General features: G+C 38.9%; 1 protein-coding gene across 1 annotated transcript in view; it reads right to left on the bottom strand.

The window, feature by feature from the left end:
* Positions 1–17,249, bottom strand: part of LOC133996826 (hsp70-Hsp90 organising protein-like) — a 35,554-nt gene that overhangs the window by 7,687 nt on the left and 10,618 nt on the right. Inside the window, exons 2-7 of the mRNA XM_062436394.1 lie at positions 8,203–8,285; positions 7,640–7,723; positions 5,524–5,583; positions 3,739–3,912; positions 824–952; positions 41–86 (exon numbers count right to left, since the gene is read on the bottom strand). Of these exons, the coding sequence (XP_062292378.1) occupies positions 41–86; positions 824–952; positions 3,739–3,912; positions 5,524–5,583; positions 7,640–7,723; positions 8,203–8,285 (576 nt within the window). The remainder of the gene's footprint in view (positions 1–40; positions 87–823; positions 953–3,738; positions 3,913–5,523; positions 5,584–7,639; positions 7,724–8,202; positions 8,286–17,249) is intronic.

A 17,249-nucleotide genomic window follows, 5' to 3' on the forward strand; every position in this document is an offset into this window, starting at 1 on the left:
TTGTGCACTGCTGATAAAAGGAGCTTCTGAATAGATTCACCTGCCAGAGACTCTCCCCTCCTCGTCATCTCTTCATTGTTCTCCACCTGTAAACAAAACCACGCTGTCTGATTACTGCAGTATAAGTGATGCTAACTGTTAACCACATCAACATACAACTAAATTAAATCATGCTTGATCATTTCCATTGTTTAACCTGCGTGTCGTCCTCCCGGGTCAAATTGACCCCGTCTGTTTTAACTGTTCCTTCTTTCCTCCCTCCTTTTCTCTTTCTTTCCTTCCTCTCTCTTTCCTCCCTTCCTTCTTTCCTTCCTCCATCCCCTTTTCTTCCTTCCTTCTGTCCTTCCTTCCTATCTCCCTCCTTCTTTCCTTCCTTTCCTTCCTCCCTCCCTCCTTCTCTCTTTATTTCCTCCCCCCCTACCTTCCTCCCTTCCTCTTTTCCTTTCTACCTGCCTCCCTCATTCTTTTTTTCCTCCCTCCCTCCTACCTTCCTTCCTCCTTTACTCCGTCCTTCCTTCCCTCCTTTCCTTCATTATTCCTTCCTCCCTTCCTTCCTCCCTCCCTTCCTTCCTTCCTCCCTCCCTCCTTTCCTTCCTTCTTCCTCCCTTCCTTCCTCCTTTCCTTCCTTCTTCCTCCCTTCCTTCCTTGACTCGAGGACAACAGGAGGGTAAAAAACCTTTAGGAGGCTGTAATCATGGCTACAATCATGGATTTAACAGCAGTGTGAGTGTGTGTGTGTGTGTGTGTGTGTGTGTGTGTGTGTGTGTGTGTGTGTGTGTGTGTGTGTGTGTGTGTGTGTGTGTGTGTATGTGTGTGTGTGTACCTGGCTGCTCCTGACCTCGTTCTCCTTGTTCTCTCTGGAGATCTGCAGCGCTCGGGTCTTCAGGCCTTTCACTTTGATGTGACTGGCAGCGTTGGCCACAAAGGCACTGCTGACATCCCACTCCGGCTCCTGAGATGCCACGAAATAACACAAAAATGTAAAACAACGAGCTCGTCTAGCTACTCTGTGTCTGACCAGCTTGTTATTATGATTGTTTTAACCCCCCGTTTGGTTCAGGTATGTTACTGTATAACCTTAAATAACCCAGAGCGATATCTTACAACAGCACAAACTGACAGTATGTGAAAAATGTGACACTTGAGACTGAGACTGATACTTATAATGTGTATTTGCGTCACTGCAGCGCACATCTCATAGTCCTACGATAAACTGGTGTTCATCCAGAGCATGTTGGATGAATACCAGCTTTAACTTATTCTACTGTAAAAGAAAGTTGATGAAAACAAGCACACACACTTTTTGTTGTGGCGAAAATTTCAATACATTTGCTTTAACCGTTTACATACTGTTCATATTCTGACCTATAATTAGTCTCTAAATCAATTCACATTCATAAATTCACCATAAGTCATTAATACATGTTTGATTAAAATACATTCTCAATCACTATTTTATGACCCAGGAGAACATTTGATCGAATATGATGATTTTTTTCAAATGTGTTTAATAAAAACAAGTCAAATTTGTACATTTGCATATATAAAAATGTGAAACAGCTGCACACAAATTTTAAAAAAGTATTATTTGTTTACTGTGGTTCACATTATACGAAAAGTCCGGCTAAAAATAAATGTGTATATGGTGTTTTTAAAGCTCTCAAATGTAAACAAACAATGTAAACAATGGGTTAAACTTCAAATTGACAGTGAAGAAAAATAATAATTCCTTCTTTCCTCCCTTCCTTCCTTCCGTCTGTCATTCCTCCTTCTCTCTTTCTTTCCTTCCTCTCTCTCTCTCTTTCCTCCCTACCTTTTTTTCCTCCCTCCATCCCCTTTTCTTCCTTCCTTCTGTTCTTTCTTCCTCCCTCCCTCCTTCTTTCCTTCCTTCCTTCCTCCTTTCCTTCCTCCCTTCCTTCTTTCCTCTGTCCTCCTTTCCTTCCTTCTTTTCTCCGTCCTTCCTTCCTTTCCTTCCTCCCTTCCTTCCTTTTTTCCCTTCCTTCTTTTCTCTGTCCTTCCTTCCTTTCCTTCCTTTCTTCCTCCCTTCCTTCCTTCTTTCCTTCCTTCTTTCCTCCTTTCCTTCCTCCCTTCCTTCTTTCCTCTGTCCTCCTTTCCTTCCTTCTTTTCTCCGTCCTTCCTTCCTTTCCTTCCTCCCTTCCTTCCTTCTTTCCCTTCCTTCTTTTCTCTGTCCTTCCTTCCTTTCCTTCCTTTCTTCCTCCCTTCCTTCCTTCTTTCCTTCCCTCCTTCCTTCCTTTCCTTCTTCCTTTCCTCTGTCCTTCTTTCCTTCCTTCTTTTCTCTGTCCTTCCTTCCTTTCCTTCCTTTCTTCCTTTCCTTCCTTCCTTCTTTCCCTTCCTTCCTTCTTTCCTTCCCTCCGTCCTTCTTTCCCTTCCCTTCCTCCTTTCCTCTGTCCTTCTTTCCTTCCTTCTTTCCTCTGTCCTTCTTTCCTTCCTTCTTTTCTCCGTCCTTCCTTCTTTCCCTACATAATCAAATATGAACATGTTTATCATATTGATGTTAATTATTGTGCTCTGATAAATAGACTAATACATAATAAATTAAACAAGGTAAGATGTTCAATAAACTTGAAAGTTCAAGTGATTTGGATCTAAGCATGATAACGTCGCTCTGAGGGTCCAGACTGTAATACTACTTGGATTATTCTGTTTATTCTATTTTATCGTTTCTTCCTCATAACCAACCTTTTTATGTCTGTTTAACTTCTTTACTTTTACTCTTTTACTCTTAACATCTCCAGTTTTACTCACTTTATTCTATAGTGACTTTATTCTTTCCTTTAATATATTTTTATTAGCTCTTTGTTTTATTTATTTATTGAGTTATTTTTAAATTGTATCCTACCTCTGGTGTTTCCTCATTGCAGATTCTGGAGAGTTATGATAGCGTTTCCTGTTTTTAATGAGTTCCTTTGTTTGTTTGTTCACACTGTGATGTATGAAAAGTACTATACAAATAAAGTGGGATTGATTGATTGATTGATTGATATAAATGAGTTTTGTTCCCCAGAGGAGGAACCCTACAGCTCTCTATTACCAGCAGCAGGTTGATATTCACTTTTTTCCATGACTTCTGTTTGTGATCAGACACCAACAAACCTCAGCTGTAGTCTTGCTGGTCTGTTTATAACTTGGCAGCACAAACATACACAAACCTTTAAAAAAAAAAAAAGGGTTAACGCGTGTTTGTGCATTTCTGCCGTCCTCCCTCTTTGCACACTGACTTGATTTTCTCCAGTCTTGGATCAAACGGGCCTTTTAGAGTCTGAGTCTGCACTAAAAAAATGTCTTATTAAATAATTTAGCACCTAATTCCCAAGTGCTAAAGTGTTTCCTACTTTAAGTACGGAGAAGCAAACGTAAAATAAATATACAATAAAAAACTACTTAATAAGAACTAATGAAATTTAATAAGCACTTACTTCCTTTAAGACCTTTTAAGACCATTGGGGTGATTTTGTGTTTGAGTCTACTCCTAATGTAAGCATATGTTGCACTGCTGTTACACGGCACTGCCAGCAAACACAGGTGGACTCTCTTGAGATCTATTTGTGTGTCAACATCTGCAGAACATTATGTGCTTGAGTCAATTTCAAAGTACTAAAAGTACACGTCCAACTTTACAGTGAGTTAGCAGAGAGGCCAACCTTCACACTACATCTCTAGATATCTTAGTTTGAGGGGAAGGATAGACTCTGTTCTGCAGGCGTGGCTTCAACTCACCTCCTCTGTGGTCCTGATGGGCGGCTGGTTGTTGCTCTTGTTCTCCGTGGCGATGAAGGCAGGGACCGATTCGGGGCTGCATTTGTTCTTGGGCCGAACCGCAGTCCATTCCTCCTCCACTTTCATTTCCTCCTCGCTGTCACTCTCCGACACGGCTCCAAGCACTTCCTCTCCCTTGTTACAAGTTTTTTTTTTAAAAATCACTTTTGACCTCGACTTGAAAAAGCAAGGAAGTCACAACTAACCTCTTTGTTATTAAGATGAATACGTTGTATCTTATAACACGGCAAAAGAATGTGCAGATAATGGCAAAGGAAGTTGCTTAAAGTGGACTGAGCAGAATTATATGCTTTATTCCAACTAATCAACACAGAGATGAGAGCCTGTATTTAGTTTGTAGTGTGATAAAACACACACAGATATTGTGGTATAAATCAATCCAACTGGTTTTAATGCACTTTCAGCTTATGGCAGAAAGTTGTAGAAGTACAAAATACTGATGTCAGGTACCTGCTTTAACTTTTCTACTGTAAAAGGAAGTTAGTGAGAACAAGCTCTGACTCACATATGAATTATTTATATTTTATATCATGTTTTGGGCATTTTTGCCTTATTTTGTAAGTAGATGGCAAAGAGGCCGACAGGAAACAGGGAGCGAGAGAGAGAGAGAGAGAGAGAGAGAGAGAGAGACAGAGAGAGAGGGAGAGAGAGAGACTTTTGAAATCCTTTAATAAAACAGACACAACTAACAGCCATCACATACATCTTCTACTCAATCAGCCAACCACTTTAAAAAAAAACCTCGCCCACACACACACACACACACACACACACACACAACACACACACACACACACAGAAAGAGAGACAGAGAGAGAGAGAGAGAAAGAGAAAGAGAGATACATAGGAGAGAGAGACAAAGAGAGATAAACAGAGAAAGAAGAAACAGAAACAGAGATAAATAGGAGAGATAGAGAGAGAGAGAGAGAGAGAAGAGAGAGAGAGAGACAGAGAGAGACAGAGAGAGAGAGAGACAGAGAGAGAGAGAGAGACAGAGAGAGAGACAGAGAGAGACAGAGAGAGAGAGAGAGACAGAGAGAGAGACAGAGAGAGACAGAGAGAGAGAGACAGAGAGAGACAGAGAGAGAGAGAGAGAGAGACAGAGAGAGACAGAGAGAGACAGAGAGACAGAGAGAGAGAGAGAGACAGAGAGAAAGAGACAGAGAGAGAGAGAGACAGAGAGAGAGAGAGAGAGAGAGAGAGAGAGAGACAGAGAGAGAGAGAGAGAGAGAGAGAGGAGACAGAGAGAGAGAGAGAGAGAGACAGAGAGAGAGAGACAGAGAGAGAGAGAGACAGAGAGACAGAGAGACAGAGAGAGAGAGAGAGAGAGGAGAGAGAGAGAGAGAGAGACAGAGAGAGAGAGAGAGACAGAGAGAGAGAGACAGAGAGAGAGAGAGAGAGAGAGAGAGAGAGAGAGAGAGAGAGAGAGAGAGAGAGAGAGAGAGAGAGAGACAGAGAGAGAGAGAGAGAGAGACAGAGAGAGAGAGAGAGAGGAATGCCAGAGATGAATCACGGCTCCCAAAGGGCTCCTCACATTTTATTGTGCTTAAATTTCAGAGGGAAGCTTTAAACTTGCAACAATTTATATGAGCAAGCCTGCACATCTAAGTGTATGTGTAAATATCCACATGAATGCACATAAAGATTATATATATATTATATGTTTTATTTAAACCGTAAAGAAAAGGGAGAAATAAATACTGAGTATAGAACATGATGCCTCACCTGCTCTGATAAATCCTCCATCTTCTCCTCTTTCTCCTGTTTCTTGCGTTCTTTCTGTCTCTGGAAGGAGAGCATGGACACGGTGGATGTGGGATGGCACAGATATATGAATGCATGAATGTATATGAATGCATGAATGTATGAAAACAAACAACAGATATAAGGTGCAGTCAGGTGTGAGCATAAAAAGAAGAACCAGTTATGAAGCGATGGGTGCGGTGGAAAGAGAAAAACAATCCAGTAGCAGCTGTGAGACAGTGTGATGACAGACGGTGTAACAGGTGACATGAATAAACACGGGCGTGGAAACACATGTGGTGTTGTTGTTGTTGTTGTTGTGTGAGATGTAGATGACGTGTTTGGGTTTTTTTTTTTTTAATTAGCGGAGGAATCATAAGAACAGCAATAAAGACACGAGCAACATGGACGACACATGTTTAGTTTACAGGAGATGAAATGCAGAGTAATGATGGTCATTGATGATGTCATTGATGTTGGGATAAAGTTAGTGTATGATGTCATTCTACTGAAGTGTTGCACATATTTTAAATGGACTGTACGTTATTTAGGACTTTACACCAATTTCCTAAAATATAAAAGATGTGAACAACTAGCAGATAAATCATAACTTAACATACTGCACACTTCGAGGCTAGGAATTAAATTAAAACATACTCTTACCTGCTGTGTGACAATATAAAGACACTTTGGGTTCTGATTTACTAAGGTAGCGTGTCGGTGGGTAGAAACGTGTGCAAACTTGACATCAACCCGCAAAAAAATATGCAAGCTGATCTACTAACGCAGCGCACTGAGGTTTGCGTCTTTCAAATGTGCAAGATAGTACGCGCTGTTCATTTAGTACGTTTACCATAATGAATGTAATATTAGTAGTTTACCGTAATGAATGTAATATTAGTAGTTTACCGTAATGAATGTAATATTAGTAGTTTACCGTAATTAATAGTTTACCGTAATGAATGTAATATTAGTAGTTTTACCGTAATGAATGTAATATTAGCAGTTTACCGTAATGAATGTAATATTAGTAGTTTACCGTAATGAATGTAATATTAGCAGTTTACCATAATGACTGTAATATTAATAGTTTACCGTAATAAATGTAATATTAGTAGTTTACCGTAATGAATGTAATATTAATAGTTTACCGTAATGAAATGTAATATTAGTAGTTTACCGTAATGAATGTAATATCAGTAGTTTACCGTAATGAATGTAAATATTAATAGTTTACCGTAATGAATGTAATATTAGTAGTTTACCGTAATTAATGTAATATTAGTAGTTTACCGTAATGAATGTAATATCAGTAGTTTACCATAATGAATGTAATATTAGTAGTTTACCATAATGAATGTAATATGAGGCGTTTCAACCCCAGTGTGCAAAATACAGGGAGGAGAAAATGCAAATATGTTATTTAGCACATGCATTGTGATTTACCAAAACCTGAAGGTATTATTTCTGATGCTAACCTGCGTCTATAAATAATAAGTTTGAAGGACAGGTATTAACCGGCTGTTTACTATGGAGACGAGGAGACGGAGACACAATGACAGAATATGCACAGGACGGAATTTTTCCACCTGTGTTAATATTTTTGGAATATTTGTGGTTTTACTAACAGCATCGACTTTGTCTCTAATACTCTCCCATATGTCGGTTTCTCTGGTAATATTAGTTTTTTGTTATAACTCAACATATTAGTTAACCTCTTCCACTAGAACCTGATCACATTTCATTTTGCAGCTTGCAGCTTTCTGCTTGTCCAAACTCTCCATTAAGACACAAAACCCTCATTTAAATACCTGCTCTGTCTGCACCTGTTGCACCTGTTTTTCATTTACACAGTTATTCTAGTAGATCACCTGCAAAACGCACAATAACTAAATGTGCAATCTATTGCACTGTGCACGGCAATTTAGTACCTTTATTTGGGATCTTAGTAAATCAGGCCCTAAAAGTGCATTTCTATTTTGAAGTCTTTTCTCCAGTTTGTTGTATTTGTATCATATTATTTTGTTTTCATGGTGGTTTTATTTATAGATTTTATTGTGGATATATTGACGTGTTAGTCAAGTTTTTTTTTACTCACTTTCCTTTTGGCTCTCCTCCTCTCTGCTCTCCGTCTTGTCTTCTTCTCGTCATCCACACCATCCTCCTCACCACTCAGCATGGCCTGCTCCGTACAGAGTCACACACACACACACACACACACACACACACACACACACACACACACACACCACACACACACACACACACACACACACACACACACACACACACACACACACACAGGTAACTAACAGAATGCATATTTATTTCAGTAGAGCTCGGAGTCACTGCTTCTTCTTCTTCTTCTTGACTGACAGACTGAACATTTTCACTAATGAAGCTGAAGACTTTTTGTGTCAAGAGGAAACGTTACCAGAGATTTTAGAGCCATTCATGATATTTGCTTTATACTTTGTTACAATGTCATAAATCTACCTGAGTATGTGTAACTGAAGAAAGCAAACACTGTATCCCATGAGTTTACTTTGCTTGTATGTTTTATTTTTAAAGTAACCCACTTATTTTCACACACACACACACTTACAATAATAATTAGCACAGTTAATGCAAACTTCTCCAGTTTATATATCTGTGATTTACCTGTGATAAATCTTGGTCTTTTCTCCTGTCTGAAGGTTCAGCGTCTCCGTTCTGAATGTCCATATCCTCTTCTCCCGCTCCATCTGCAGAGACACCAAAACATGCACATTTATTGTTATTACACTTTAGTTTAAGAGATGAGTCCCAGTGTGTGACATGGAAAGGCGGATCGTGTATGTGTGTGTGTGTGTGTGTGTGTGTATGTGTGTGTGTGTGTGTGTGTGTGTTTGTGCACTGACAGACACATTTCCTATGCAAAACAAACACAGCACAGATGATCTTGTGGCAGCTCGTGATTGGACGATCTGAGCTCAGAGAGAGAGAGAGACGTTGAGTGAGTGAGGGAATTTATTTACTCTGGAGTTTCATTCACTCGTCTTTAAACGGGTTTAACGGTTTAACTGTCAAGTTTAATTGGAAGCTGGCACAGATGTTTCAGCCATGTGTTTGTTGTCTGTTCAAACGGTATCAAACTCTTTCTCAAACTCAGTCACTAAAATAACGAGCGTATGGTGAACCCAGCACACACAGCACTCAGACTCAGACAGATAATATGTGTGAAAGTGATATTTTAAAGGATTTATTTCTCTTACTGCCAAATATCTATCAGCAAATCTCATCAAAACAAAAGACCTGGTTGTGTTTTTTTATAGAGAGAGAGAAAGATGAGTAATGTGGCATCAATTATCCGACTAATCAGCACTAAAACTGTCAGTTTGAAGGAGAGAAACAGCCGTCCTATTAATTTACGAGGACAGTAAACACTTCCATCAACTGGTTCACCCTTTATTAAGTTTAAACAGAAATATATTATAATATGTGTCAAAAATCAGGAACAGTATCTATTTCATTTTGCTTTGAGCTCCTTTGAGTTCACAGTTTGGAGGTTGTAGTTACATCATCTTACTTCATGCATATTATAATTATAAGGAGACTCTAAAGTAGAATATGTAATTTATTAGGGCCGTTTCCACTGCAGGAACTTTGTGGTAATTTTACGGTGCCGTGACCGTTGGTGCATGTCTCCAGAGCAGGAACCAACCCTGAAGGACAATCTCCCGGGACTTTAACGGGGGCTAAACGAGTCCCTGCCTCGGGGTTATGTACTCTGTGCTGATTGGGTAATACTCAAAGCGGGATGTGATGTCAACAGGAAACGCCAAAATAAGCAGCATTTTTAAAACCGAGCAGAAGAAGAGTAGCAGTGGCAGATGGAGATGGACAAGAAGACGTATGTTGACCTCCTCGTTATTGTTTTCTTTGTTTAGTTGTTGTGCTTTTGGTGCGTTGCCATGGTGACGTCACGGTCAAAACTGTTGCACGACGATTACGTGACGATTGAAACTATTGCAGAATGATTACGTCACCTCCAGAGTCCAGTGGGTCCTATCAGGGTCCGACTCTGTAAAGTTCCCGCCTCCTAAATTTTACCCAGGAACTTCCTTAAAGGAAACTGGGACTGTAATATGTACGTGCATTAAACTGTATGACGTGATTGTATTTGCTCAACATGCTGTGTTTAAGTCTTTTATCATTTTTTTAATCTTTTTATCTGCCATCACTTTGCAACAAGATGTGACGCAAATAAAATGAATTTGATTTAAATAACATTTAATCATATTTTAAAGCTCCAATCTAATCCTTCCTGGTTGATAGACGGAAGTCAAAGTGTCCTTTAACACTCACATACTGTTCTCTTTTTTTCTTTTTGATAAGATTAATCAAACATTTATTGATGACTGATGGGGTTTTTATGAAATATGAGTCAGAATATGAACAGTATGGAAGGGTTAACAGCTAAATAATTACAAAATAAAATAAATGATGTTGTTAAATATCCAGGAAATAGTTTGGTATCATTACACTAGCTGTTGATTTATACTTTGCTCTCTTATATGAAATGATAATAAAAGTATACCTTAAATTATTTGTTTTAAAAACTGTTTTGGCTGCAATGACATGACAGACTTTTTAATAAAAACGTCAGTCAATATCAGTCTCATGTGTTGTCAGTGATGAACCACGATTTAAAAACACAAATATCAAGTTATAAGTTCAACTCTGAAGTATCGACACGTCTGATTGGTCTCAGACACCAGTGAGTTGGTCAGTGATCCACCACATGTGCTGCACGCCTGTGATGTAAAGAAAGAAATGTTTCTGTTGTGCGTTAACGTGGCTCCAGATGAGCGTATGTGGTGGAAAGAGGGGAATCCTCCTCCCTTCTTCTCATATCACATGAAGAGGACACCGTGCCAGAAATATCTGAAGGCCTCCAGACAGAAATAGTGACTCAGGTACCAGCGAGAGCTCTGGAAATATCCCACAAACTCTCATGTTTCCCTTTCAGCTCATTTAACTCACTGAGATTACATGTATTTATTAAGATATGACACAATTTAACTAGCCTAATTAAACCAGCCTTTAGTTAAGTGTGACTCTGTTATCATCGTTTGGCTTGGTAGTAAAGTTGCACGCGGCTGAGGAGCGCGTTCTCTTCTCTCTCTGCTGAGGCGGATCACTTTACCGCGCGCGCTCACAGCAGCAGCAGCAGCAACGAGAGACAAAAACAGGCAGCAGCCGTTTTTCATTTCAGCTGATCGTTAAAAGACATGAAGCGACAGAGAGCAGAGCAACAGCCGGTGTGAGGATCTCAGAGACCGGAGAAAACGAAGCGTTGACTTCAGCGTGATAATCTTTGCTCTTAATCTAGAAAGCTCCAATTAGTCTGATTTTATTAATTACCAATTTTAAAAAAACTGAGTGTAGCACTAAAAGTCTCTATATCTATTTACAGCGACACTGAACAACAATAAAGCACGGAGGCTCTAATGAAATGACCAAAAAGCTTTACCAATTCATGCTCATTGGCTGCATAACCTTTAGAGTAACGCACGAGACTTCTCCATTAAAAGGTCTGATACAAACCTTTATTTAAACAACAGGCTGAGTAATCCTGACAGTTTACTTTAAAAAGCTCGTAAAGGCGCACGTGAGTCAAACATGCACACCAGAGTCGAGTAAACTGAGGCGAGTATCAGAGGAGGATTGTAAATGGTTTTTCTGACACGCGCAGTATGCAAACTACTTAAAGTGATTTAAACGATACAAACTCTCACAGCTGACATCGACGTCGGCCTGAGGCAACGACTCAATGAGAAGTGTTGCTTTATGAACTGAACAGGTTCATAAGTACTGAGCTGCACTTATTAACCTTTACATACTGTTCATATTCTACCTTCACAGTTTGTTCCCCTCATAAAAAAGTGTCTATACCAAATGTTGAGCCATTGAAAGCATCAATAGTCGATCTGACTGATCAATAAATGTGATTAAACCTTTGATTAATGTCTCAGAGAGCAGAGAGAGTGTATTTATTAGCTTTTACAACACTAAACATCTCCTATCACACAATATCATGTCCTATTTTACCTCAGACATGAAAATATAACATAGCAATAATGATGGAAATGTCTCTTTTTGGTAGTTTGGAGTCTCTTTAGTCATTCCATCTCATGGTTGCTACGGTAACTAGATGGCAGCTGTCACTCAAACTAACTGTAGGGTGTTTTTAGTCATTTTTATGTCTCTTTTTTGGTAGTTTTAGGTTTCTTTAGTCAATTTGTGTCTCTTTTTAGTCATTTTTATGTTTCTTTTTGGTAGTTTTAAGGGTTTTTTTGTCAATTGAAGTCTCTTTTTAGTCATTTTTGGTCTGATGTTTGTAGTTTTTAGGTCTCTTTATGCAATTTAAGTGTCTTTTAGTCATTTGTATGTTTATTTTTGGTATTTTTAAGGTTTCTTTATTCAATTTATGTCTCTTTTTAGTCATTTTTATGTCTGGTTTTGGTAGTTTATAGGGTATTTTGTCTCTTATAGTCATTTTTGCATCTCTTTTTGGTGGTTAAATGTTATTTTATGTAAAGGTAAAATGAGCAGAACTTTATGGAGCTGTGGGGTTTATTGTATAACCATTAGAGCCATCAGTCTTCACTGCTACATCATAAAAAGAAATCCTCATAACTACTATCTTATTAAAACTATGAACTATTTATTTCACTAAAACACATGTCAATACATACAGAGATAATTTAACCCAGAACAGCTTCAATGGACTTAAATCTGTAGCATCTTTACAAAAGAGTAAAAGACATTTGGGGAGTTTTTCCAGATGTCAAAACGGTATGTAAGGGTTAAAAGAAGTACTATCAAAGCAAGACTAAATGTGGCATCAGTTGAGAATATAAAAGTTACATTTGTGCAGATGCAGAGATGTTTTGTTTTAGCCTCTAACTAATCAGGAATGTGCAGTCCGGAGAACAAAGCAGCGATTCCTCAGTAAGAATGACATTTTTTTTTTAGTCAATGAAGTGAAACTAGATCATTGCCCCGTTAACAGTCTGGAAACAAACATGTGCTGGCGTAAAAAAAAAAGTAAAATCCATCAGGAACCTGGTTTTCTCAGGTCAGGAGTTTAGACGGGGGAGCGACTGCACTTCATGAAAACTCTTATCTTATCAGCCAGACCGCACAAAACTATGAAACTCGCTGTTCTCACGAGGTGGAAAATGTTCAGCCTTGAGGCCAAAGATGCCTCTCTGCCAGCCGAGTCATCCCCGGCATGCAGCCACATAATTACCTTAACTATTTGATCCTGGTGTTTGTGCAAACCTTTTGAATTATGTGTGACACGCTGACTGAGACTCTGCAACTCTGCAAGCCGAAGGACCAAAAATATTTGAATTCCAGCTGCCGGCAGGTTTGCGTTTTTTTGACTCGCTGCTGGGAAAAGTAGGAAAAGTAATAACTGCTGCTGAGTTGAGTTGACCATCTGTGTAAACGCTCCGTCGGTGGTGCTGAACGCTCCCTGCTGTGTGTTTTCTACCATGCAATTATCTTTAAAACATTATGGCTTTCCAATATGGGATCTCTCATTCGTTGGGTTTTTCTTTCAGCTTGTTCAGTCATGGTGGTCGTCACCGCTCATCCAACGCTGCTCAACCGTCCCGTTCTCTGCTTTTCTTCTTTGCCTTTTCTCTGGTTTGACTGTTTATAAAGTATAAAGTATAAATTATCTTCCAAATTCTGTGTTGGACCTTTTTAGCCAACTCCATTCCAACTTATTTGCCCAGGTTTTACACTTATTTTTGGAAAGTATGGCCTAATTTAACCTTTTACATACTGTTCATATTCTGACTCATAATTCATCTCTACACCACATTCACATTCATAACTCCTCCATCAGTCATTAATAAATGCTGTCAGAGCGAAAACTGTGTTTATCTATGGAAAAAAAAGACATTTACAATCACTATTTTATGGTCCAGGAGAACATCTTATTGAATATAAAGAATACAACAACATGTTTAAATGGTGTGTTTTCAATTTTGGACTTTTGCATGTACAAAAATGTGAATCAGCTGCACAAAAACTTGGAAAGTCCAGCTAAAAGAAACATGTACAGGTTTTTTTTTACAGCTCTCAAAAGGGTCAAATCTGACCCTGAACAGTATGTAAGGGTTAAATTAAAGTACACCTAATTTTTGGGTTAATGCCTGTTGTTCCCCGGGTTCCCAGCAGGACAACAGGAGGGTTAAGTTTGTCTGCTGATCATCCTAAAGGTGCTATAGATGCACAACCTAATGCATACAGGTGATACTCACAATCTGCATATAAAAATCAGGCTCTCGTGTGACTAAGTCGAATATTAAGCAGACAGCACGAAGAACAGATGAGCCTGATGTTGACAGTAAGTCTCCTCTAGAGTCAGATGTTCATGATTCAGTAAAAATGTGACTAAAATCCAGATATAAATAAAAAATAAATACAGTAAATTCTGTGTTACTTCTGCCATCTTGCAGCTTGTGTCCAAACATGGGCTTTAACTTTAAGATTCAGTGAATGAGAACAGTAGCTGTCGTGACTCTGACATCAAGCTTCAAAGGCATGTGCCGATGCCAAAGAATTAAATTAATGATCATCGTGGTCGTATTTGGGAAAGCCGCGGCCGGTGGTTGTTATTTTTGTCGTAACCACACAGCCTCGCCACTGGCCGAGGGGAACGAGTACAAAAGGCTTTTATTAGCATGCTGCAAGAGTTTTATGAGTGTTACTTTATGAAATTAAACTGCTGATAGAGTGACGGTTGCACGAGGAATAACGAGTGAGGGAAGGAAGAAGGGAGGGAGGGAGGGAGGGAGGATGTTTGTGAGGGAATAACACATCTTCCAACATTTAGACAGCACCACATTACAGGCTGTTGGTTTGGTTGCTGTTTTACATGTTGGGCTATTTTAGCATTTAATAGTCAAAGATCACAGGCAGGAAGTTGAGTGAACGCAGACGATATTCTGCCTAAAGTTTCGAGTATGAAATCGATAATGACCAACTTCATCATCAGATAGTTCACTGAGTAAATGTGTGAGAGTTTTAGTCATGAAATAAGTTTGATTTAAAAACAAACAACTGCAGATAACGAATTATAACATTTAACATTGTGTAAGATGCACTCGTACGAACGGATATGAATAAATCATCTCTGCTTTTCTTCACTGTTCAGATGGACACACTTGGAGTTACTATGACAAGCGGATCAGTTAAAAATAAAGCTGGGAGGAATAACAGCCACAGTGATGATGATGATGATGTGTGATGAAGATCTGAAGACAACGAGCACACCTCCAACAGGTCATGCTGTATGATGAGTCGTGACTTGACGTGACTACGCCCAAACTGATGGAAAAACGCTGTAATGTTAGTGAAGCAGAGCAGTGATCTCGCTCAATGTGCGTGGAGCAGATGTCCATATAAGGAAATCCGTCACCAGATGACATCAGCTCGTGCCAAGAGTAGAAAAATAACGTTGGAAACGTAGCGTTTAGAGTCTGAAGCCGGTGGTTTTTGCTCACAGGGATAACTTCTACATAAGTTTACATCGTTAATTGACACGTTGGCCACTTTTAACATCAACATCCAACATTTTATATATGGGTCAGTGACTAATAAGGGTTGGCAAGATGAGCAATTTAAAAATATCTTTTAAAAAAAGTTTTAAAAGCAGCATCAGGTTTGTTAAAATGTACATTTAGTATTTTTGTTGGTTTTATATCATTTAAAATGACATTTGCACCATTTTTTACCAAAAGTAAGACTGAATGCTCCTTAAAATGTCAAATGGTGTAACCACAAAAGAATGATAAATATTCAATATTTTATCCACCTGCAGTGTGTTTAAGTGGACTTTTACTAATAATTACTTCATTTAAAAACAAAATAATAGATAAATCTTTGGGGCATTTCTACATTTAAGCATTTTGTCAATATTGAGCAGAACATCTGTTAAAAACACCTATTGTTTCTAAATAAGTTGTGACAAATTGTGTAAAATTTGTTTAAAAATATAGTGTTGCATTGCAAAGGTGGATTATATATTTATTCCACATTTTAGGTCACTTTTATTTTCTTGTATATAATCAGATTTTTATGAAAACAATTCCGGTTACACCAACTGACACTCGGTTGCATCACATCATTGATCGTTATACTGTATGTCTAAAAAAATAAGGAAAAGCATAATAAGCGCCCTTCAATACAAGTCAAATAAATTCAATGCAACATCTATATTCTGTTTATTATCCTTTTCATCATCATGGCTGCCGATTCATTCACAAGTTGGATTATATATTTTTTAATTTTATTAATTTCATGGCCGTATTTTCTTCATTTCAGTATTTTTTAAGCAGCTGACAGTCTAACTCCACCTGGTCACATGATCACCTCCCATCATGGAGCTCTTTGCTTTTAAAAAAAATACGGGTTTTTTTGGCGTCTAACTTCACGTTAAATCACACGTGATGACATCTTAGCCGGATTCATACCTTCTAATTATTTTGGGTCTTGCTCTTAAATTTGTTCTGCGTCTGGTTTTGTCTTCTGACTCCTGAAGTTGTGCAGTGTTTTTTACTCTGTGGGAACTTTCTTGTGAATGAGCAGAACACGGAGAGAATTACACGGCAATTTTCGGAGGAGGGGGGGCGGCGGCGGCGGCGTAATGACCACGTGGGGGGCGGCGGCGGCGGCGGCGTAATGACCACGTCTCATGGTCGCGCGCGCCTCCTCGTGAACAGGTGGCATTCATCAGCCTGAAACAAACAATTTACAACGAGTTCAGGCAGTTGAATTCCGCGTCGGATGTTCTTAATTTCCCCGCTGATTGCTTTGTGCATGAACAAATATAACATAAATAAATAGATATGAGAACGTGGAAACGCACGTGGCCTGATGTTAGTCGTTATCTTAAACGGCTGTAAAACAACATTTCCTTTTCACAAGTGCTCCATTGTTGTGGAGGGAAAACAAACGCTGCCAACTCCTTTATCATTGCCAACTTCTTTATCTTTCAGCATATCCTGTAAGCAGACACTTTCTTAACCTCTCTGATGAAAGAGCATTTCAACATGACATTCATTGAGTTGCTTATATGGGTTTTTTTCTAATTTATTTGACTTGACTTCACAATATTTACCCAGATGATTAAATACCATGGAGACGTTCACAACGACTGTGACAGATAACAAGAAGAGAAAAAAAGGGCATGACTGGTTTCCACATGCACAGTTTTCTTCAGTTGCATTTGACTTTATAGTAAAAAAATAAAATAAAATAAAAGTCTGCTGTGGCACTTAAAAACTGCAAAAAATGTGGAGGGTGGAAAAAATGTTCAGTGTAACAAAACCATGTGTTTCTGTTCGATATGAAAACCACCTGTAGAGAAATCTGGTTCTCAGGGCTGCTGACGGCCGGACGGACGGGGAGGCCTTGGCAGTTTCCTCCCCCTCTGTAAAACACACACACACACACACACACACACATACACACACCCATATTGACATACACACATACATACACATATACACACACACATATATACACACACATACACATATACACACATATACACATATATACACACACACACACACACATATACACACACACACACACACACACACACATACACACAAACACATATTGACACACACACACACATA

The sequence above is a fragment of the Scomber scombrus genome, chromosome 2 (genome assembly GCF_963691925.1).
Source record: "Scomber scombrus chromosome 2, fScoSco1.1, whole genome shotgun sequence".
NCBI classification, from domain to species: Eukaryota; Metazoa; Chordata; class Actinopteri; order Scombriformes; family Scombridae; genus Scomber; species Scomber scombrus.